This window comes from Mirounga leonina, unplaced genomic scaffold (assembly GCF_011800145.1).
Source record: "Mirounga leonina isolate KUSES-001 unplaced genomic scaffold, KU_Mleo_1.0 Mir_153, whole genome shotgun sequence".
Lineage (NCBI taxonomy): Eukaryota > Metazoa > Chordata > Mammalia > Carnivora > Phocidae > Mirounga > Mirounga leonina.
The window spans coordinates 14,185,044-14,192,310 of NW_023270387.1; the positions used below are offsets into that span (position 1 = coordinate 14,185,044).

Here is a 7,267-nt window from a genome sequence, read left to right on the forward strand (position 1 = left end):
CACACACACACACACACACACACACACACACACACACACACTGAGGGGAGGGAGGAAAGAGGGGCAAGGTGGCCCGGACTCTAAGTTTAGCTCCAAGGGCTTGCCTGGCATGGCAGACGGAAACAGGCTGACTGTAATAAGGAAGCTGATACTCTCTGGCCCCGGGGGAGTCAGACAGGCTCAAAGTTAGAGCTGAGAGGCAGAAAGTGGGCCGAGGCCGCAGGACAAGACCCCTCCTGGGGTGCAGGCTCTAGGGGCTGTGGGAGGCAGGGCTGGGCCAGCCAAGGCCCCTGGGCCCAGAGACAAAGGAAAGATTTCAGCTCCCTCTCCCTAGGCAACCTGCCTACTTCCTGCCCACCCCCAGGAGCTTTGCTGAGACAGAAGCATGCCCCTGAGAGACTACCGAATGCTCAACAAAACCAGCTTTGCCAACAAGCCCAAACGGTGTGCCTGGCCCTGCTCTTGCAGGCCACAGAATGGGTGCGTTGGCTTACGCAGGGATCCCCACACTCTCAGCAAGAGGGCGAGGTGGGAGAATCTGTGCCCCGGGGTCTACCTTTCACACAGATCCCAGCAGGGGGCAGACAGGCAGAAGGGCTTTGGGATACCCCACAGGCCAACATCTCCAGAAAAAAACCAATCACGGGGCCAGATTCAAACGTGGGGTATCCCCTCCTCCCAGTTTTCCCCTTTCCCACGCTCTTCTTCATGAACTCCTTACCTCCCCCTTCCTTTCCTTTTCTCTGAGCCGGTCTGAGCACCCTCTCCTTAATTGTGTTCTCATTAGACAAGCCCTTAATAAATACATACCAAGGGAAAGAGGGTTGCGCAACATGACGCCCTCACAAGTGATAATTAAACACAGATCACAGCAATTAAGCAAATCAGGGAACAAGGAAGGGGTGGGCAGGACAGATATATTACCAGTTACAAGCTCAGGAAGGGACTGGCACCCACAGAAACCTCAGCTGCAATAATGCAACCTTGGAAACTCTTCTCTACTGAAGAGAGGGTATCTTGGGAGGTCAGGAGAAATCTGTAGTCTCAGTCTGTTAGACTGAGTTTGACATGAGGCCAGGGGACTGGGGGGTGGAGGACCCCTGGAAGCCTACTGCTCTGTGCCCAATCTCCACATTTGTCTGGGCCCCCAAGCCTCTATCCCTGCATGCCTCACCCCTCCCTCAGCTCATCTGCACAATCCTGCTAACCTTCCCTCTCGGCCGACTTTAGTCCACTGGGAGGCAAGTCCGTCTGACAGAGCCCAGGAGACCTGGATTCTGTCCCACTTGACCATCGATTGGCCATGTTGGGCGAGTCGCCTTCCCTCTCTGGACCCTGGTTCCTCATCCTTCGGGGAGCTCTGTGATATTGGGTTTCCAGACTTCCTGCCACCAGTTGGCTGACCAGTCGCCTCTGCATCTCCCCGACCAGACTGAAGCAAGGATGGCATCCGTGTCCCAAGCTCAAAGCAATGCCCCCTGGGCGGCCTCAGCAATGGCCTCCTGGCAAGGTGCAAAGAGGACCCCTGGTGGTATTCCCTCTGCAAACCAGAGGGGTAGGGAGCAGTGTAGGCAGGACCAGTTCTGGGGCCTGCAAGTCTCCCACCTAGAAATCACTCTGCTTTTTCCTGGGCTCCCAGAGGGTAGCTCAGGGACTTGTCCAAACCTGCTCCAATGGGCTCCTGTTCCTCCCTGGTCTACCCAGCTGAGCAGTCCTTGGAGGAGGTGGGGGCTCCCCCCTGGAGAAAAGTACCAAGACTCTGCCCACAGTCCTCCTCCAGTGTATAGTGTGGTTTCCCACTGTGGTTCTATGAATATTCTAATGGCCCAGTCACTGGCATCCCACCACCCAACTGGGCAGTAGGCAGAAGGGAAGCCAGAGGTGTTGATAAGTGGGCTGGATTAATGACTGCATGCATGTGAAGTCCCCTGTGAGCCCTTACCCCAGCCATGGTTACAGTGGGAACCTGAGCTGATCAGACATGGGATGGGGGGAGCGGGCGTGCAGCCCGCTCTGTGCCCGCCCCCATGAAGAGGCACCTTAGAGCTCAAGGAGGCACCAACCTCCTTAGATCACTGTGAAACGAGCACACCTCTGTGCCAAAAAGACAGAAGAAAACACCAGTGTCCCCTCTCTAGCTGTGGCCATGTAATTAAATCAGTGGCTCCTGAGTGAGAGAAACACTCTATCCCCCTCCGCTACCATGTGCCAACGTGGCGGGTCTGCATATGGTTTATTTACATTTGCACAAACAGCAGCGACTGCCCTTATAAGCTCCGTCCCCCTCTTTGCAGCACAAATGCCTACATCACATGCCCAGCCGGAAGAGGGGAGCTGCCCAAAGCCAAATCTGACAAATACAAACAGACAGAGGCGCAGGTGCCAGAGATGGAGTTAGTTTACATTGAAATCCAGCTACGGTTTTTGAGGAGATTATATTCTGGACTAATACTATTCTCTAATCTCTTGGAGTTCGTCACTCAAAACCATCGTGTACATATTAATAGATATGAAGACTCTGCTCCTTCTGTGGCCTCTGGATATATCTCCTCGGTCTTCCTATTCATCCCAAAAATGAAGAGCTGAGAGCAAGTTAAACAGGGCCTCCCCGTGGAATCTCTTTGTAAGAAGAGAGACAAGATCCCTCCTAAAAGGGGGCTTGAGCCATCCTCCAAGTCCCTCCAACCCTCTCCAGTCCTTGGTGTGGAGCCTCAGGGAAGACAGTGGGCACTGGAGGAGATAGAGGGCAGAGGAGAGAAACAGAAAAAGGGCCAGGAGGAAGGGGAACCCCCCTCCGCCCCCGCGCACCCCTCCCCACCCCCTCCAATCGGTGCATGCCCGATGCCTGGGCAGCAAGCATCCAAGCTGCAAACAGCTCTGGGCAGGGGTTAGAACCCACCATCCCAACACTCACACGGGCGACCCCCTGGCGTCCCCTCCACCTAGGGCACAGACACCCTCCCCCAGCACGCCTAAACCTCGGAACCCGGGAGACCCGTGCTGCAGCGCCGAGAGGTAGCTCCAGAAGCCTGGAGCTGAAGGCGCCCGAGGCGGCGAAGAACTAATCACGGGGCTGCCACCGCTGGGGCGGGGGACGCGCGCGGTCCCCAGGGAGCACCGCCGTCCGAGCCGGGCGGCCGGCAAGAACCTGGCGGCCGCGGTGCTCATCCGGCACCAAGCCGCACTCCAAAGCCCACCGGGTCCGAGGCACCTCTCTTCTAAGTGTCCCCTCCCCGGGCGGGGGCGGGGGGGGTGGAGAAGGAGGAGAAGGGGTCAAGCCGGGGCTGCCTTACCCAAAAGCCCGGTGCCCAGCCATCTCGCCCGGGCTGCGCCTCGGCCCCCGGCCCCGGGCATGGTCGCGTTGTCTCCGGAGCGCGCCAGGGGCGCGGGGATGGGGTACGGGGCGCAGCGGCTGGCAGCCCGCGGTCTGCAGTGGGCGGCGAAGCCGCGGGGAACTCCGCGCCGCGGGTCGGGGCTCGGGAAAGTTAGCGGGGAGAGCGCAAGAGGCGGCGGAGGGAGGGAGAGGAGGAGCCGGCTGCCGGAGCGGCCGCGGAGGGCACGGGCCGGAGAAGGAGGAGCGAGAGGAGGACCGCCGAGCGAGCGCAGAGGAGAGCGGCGCTGCGCCTCTGCTCTGGACGCGCTCCAGCCGCAGGAGGGGCGGGGGCCGCCGCGGAGCCCGGGGCGCCCCCGCCCGCTGCGCACCCTGCACGGCGCGCCCCGCCTCGCGGCCCCCGGGAGCCCCGGGAGCAGGCCGGGCACCCCACTCGCTCGCCAGCTCGGGCTGGGCGGCTGCGGCTTGGCACTGCAGGGCCACCCGCAGCCGCCCGCAGCATCCCAGGCGCTGAGCTGCCAATTAGGAGGATAGTTTGGGGGGGAGTAGATGCTCTTCGGGTGTTGGAAGGCTGTGTGGTTCTGCTTTGGGGACCACGAGGGGGGTAGCGACTCCCTCTCCCGGGGCCGCAAAGGGACCCCTCGAACGTCCGCGTCTGGCCGCGCTGCAGCGGGTGAGCGGGTGTGGGCTTGCCCACTGCGGACCCCCACCCCCACCCCCAAACACACACCCCGCGCCTGCAGCCCGCCGCCTTCGCCCCCGCGGCTCGGGGCTCCGGGAACAGAGCTTCCAGTTGCAAACTGCCCCCGCCCACCGCCCGCCAACCTCTCCCATTTCTTCGTGGACTCTTTGGAAATCGTGATGCTCCCAGCTAGGGAATCAGGCCAGACACTCCCTATCTGCGTCCGGCTACACCCTCCCGCCGCACCCCTACTTCTCATTTCTCCCACCTAGGCTGTCCCCCCAGACTCTGCCCTTTCACCCTCCTCCAAGAGATTCCCTGGGCCTCCCTTTTGGGTTGGGGGGTGAAGGAGCCCAGGGCAGGCCTCCCTGTTTGGGGTTTACAGCCAGGTGGGAGGGCGGCGGTGAGACTGCTAACCAGCAATCCTTATCTAACCTTGAGGGGAAAGTGAGGAGTGCTATTTGGGGTGGTTTGGGAGCGAGTGTCCGCTATCCTCCCTCTATCCTCCTCAGCAGCCCCTTGCCAACCATCCAGACCCCCCTCCCTCGGTCACAGATCCTGTCTGCCTCCCTGGTCCTCCACCCCTTGGATGTCTGGAGGCTGGTTCAAACTCCAAAACCTGCTCCCACTTCATGGCCTGACCCCTGCAAAGCCCCGCCAATGCCTCCCCAACACCCCTGCCTTCTTAACCTGGGGCCCCTGGTGGACTTCAAAGAGATCAGCCCTGAGTTGGCTGGGCAATGCTGAATGTCTGCTTTTGCAGAAGAGAGGCCCGCTGGCTTTCCTGCATGTAGCGGTGACTCTGTTGGGTAGCTCTGGGGTTAGGCGCTGGGGAGGCGAATCCCAGCTCCAGCATCTATTGCTGCACGACCTTGAGCAAGTTATGCAATCTTCTGCAGAAGCCTCATCTGTACTCTGGTGAAAGGAATGCTATTTACCTCGTGAGATTGTTAAGAACAATGCCACACTTAGGCTGGACACAGGGAGGGGCCTCAGGGGCCCTGGGCTCCTGAGCTTACAAGGCCTCCCTCTGGCCCTCCTCTGGCTATAATCTCCCCCCTGGAAAAGGGGGTCCAGTGGGGCAGAAAGGGAGGGTGGTCCATGCACCTCCCTCTTCTAGACCAGCCTCCGGGGATCCAGGACCCTGGAATTCCCTGCTCAGATGACTCAACCCTGAGCCAGCCTCTTCCCCAGGCCCCTCCTCCCAGGACACTGCCCAAGGTGCACCCAGGCAGTGGGCAAGGTGCAGCTGTTCGCAGGGGCTGGGGAGTGCCTAGAACTTGACATGCAAGTGGGCTGTTCTCAGGCATGCACGAGCGTGGACCAGAGAGTGCTTTTTGGACCTGGTCTTCAAATTAAGGTCAAGGAAAAGTAATCAAGTCAGAGGATAATAGATAAACTTTAACACTGTTTGTTTTTTTTTTTTTTATGTTAGATAACACTTTGTTATCTTGATTTATAACTTATATTTAGGCACATAGGTAATTTCCATTTGTACACTTTCTCCAGGCCTTACCAGCATCAGAAGTGGACCTGGCAATGAAGACCGAATGAGATATTATTGCATGTAAAAATTCTTAGCAGAGTGCTAGACAGAGAGTAAGCATGCTGTCCATTTTAGTTCTTATTCTCAAAGAGGTCTGTGGGGAAAAAAAAAAAAAACGCTAAATCTCTTCCCATCTCCAGGCCCGCCCTCTCCTTCCCCCAGGAGGTCCTGGACACTAGATCAGCAGGGCCAGGCATCCACGCCTGTCCACTTTATTTTTACAGCAGGGCTCATGTTTCTCAGAACAGGAGGCTGAGGTGAGAGAGGAGGTGAGCCAAAGGGAAGGCAAGTGACCCCTGCCCAGGGAAGGGGGAGGGGAGGGGACAGAGCTCTCTGGATATCTTTAGATCCCGTGTCCCCACTGCCCTCCACCTTCCCCACTGCCTCACTGCTCACCCTGCTGAGAGCCCAAAGGATCCTTAGGAGACACATGCATTTCACAGATGAAGAACCAGCGCCCAGAGAGGTAGAATGCATAGCCCAAGGTCACAGAGAAAGTGTGTCTTAAAGCCAGGATTAGAACCTCCCCCACTCTGTGATTCCCTCCCTCCACCCTCAGCTTTCCTCTAAAGAACATCAGGAGGGTTCTACACCCCGGACAGAAAAAGTGCTTGAGAAATGCATTAGTGGCTAGAAGATTTCTACTTTTATAGAGCACTTGCCTCAAAAAGTCTCAAAACCCTAGACTATTGATCCAGTTTGGAGGATCCTCCTGAGGGTGCTCGGGGAGAGGGTGACAGAAGGTCAGAGCTCCCCCTCTCCCACCCTTTGAGAACCATCTCTTTGAGGAACCCTCCCTGATTTAACCCCCTTTGCCCAGCTCAAGAGCCCCCCCCCCGCTGTGCCCCCCCCCCCCCCCCCCCCCGTGGGGGGGGGTGCAAAGGCCTGCCCCCCCCCCCGGGTCTTTGGTTTCTCCCCCCCCCTCCGGCGGGAGGCCCGGGGGGGGGGGGGGGGGGGGCTCGGCCCCCCCCCCCCCCCCCCCGTGGCACCCTGACAGGCTTGATCCTTGGTGATGGGGAATGCACACTCAAGTCTTGGGCAGCCTGGCTCAGAAATACCTTGAAGAGCAAGTTTTCAGGGATGCAGAGAGGGAATGGGCCCCATGCCAAGGAGCTGTCATTTGGGGGGGATGGGGAGGACGAGGAGATAGGGCCCAGATTTAAGGGGAAGGAGGTGTCTCCTGAGAAGGGGGTCACATAGATTCTTTGAAACATTTAGTCCGGTAGTCCTCTCTGAGAGCAGGCGACCGTCAGTTCCTGCCCTCCAGGGAGCTGGATTGGAGCCAGGAGGGAGCGCATGTGGCCGGGGAGAGGGGGAGCCCCTGGGGGCAGAGCTCCAGGTCCCTGCGACCGGGAAATGCTCTCCCAAGGGAAGGCACTCACACCGGGGCGGGGCGGTCCCACCTTCTACCAGGGCAGGTAGATGGAAGGCTCAGTCCCCTGTCAGTTCTCAGAAAGGCGGCCACCAAGACCCCGGCAGGGGAGGGAAGGTAAGGGAATGCTCCTACGAGGTCTCGGAGCTATTTTAAGAGGAGTTCCTTCCGGGCGCCTGGGTGGCTCAGTTGGTTAAGCGACTGCCTTCGGCTCAGGTCATGATGCTGGAGTCCCGGGATCGAGTCCCGCATCGAGTCCCGGGATCGAGTCCCGGGATCGAGTCCCGGGATCGAGTCCCGCATCGAGTCCCGCATCGAGTCCCGCATCGAGTCCCG

General features: G+C 59.2%; 1 protein-coding gene across 1 annotated transcript in view; it reads right to left on the reverse strand.

Moving 5' to 3' along the window:
- SCN4B (sodium voltage-gated channel beta subunit 4) overlaps positions 1-3,585 on the reverse strand; it is a 20,061-nt gene extending 16,476 nt beyond the window's left edge. The window contains exon 1 of the mRNA XM_035009035.1: positions 3,294-3,585. Coding sequence (XP_034864926.1) covers positions 3,294-3,354 — 61 coding nt within the window. The 5' untranslated portion in view covers positions 3,355-3,585. The remainder of the gene's footprint in view (positions 1-3,293) is intronic.
- Between the last annotated feature and the right edge of the window lie 3,682 nt (positions 3,586-7,267).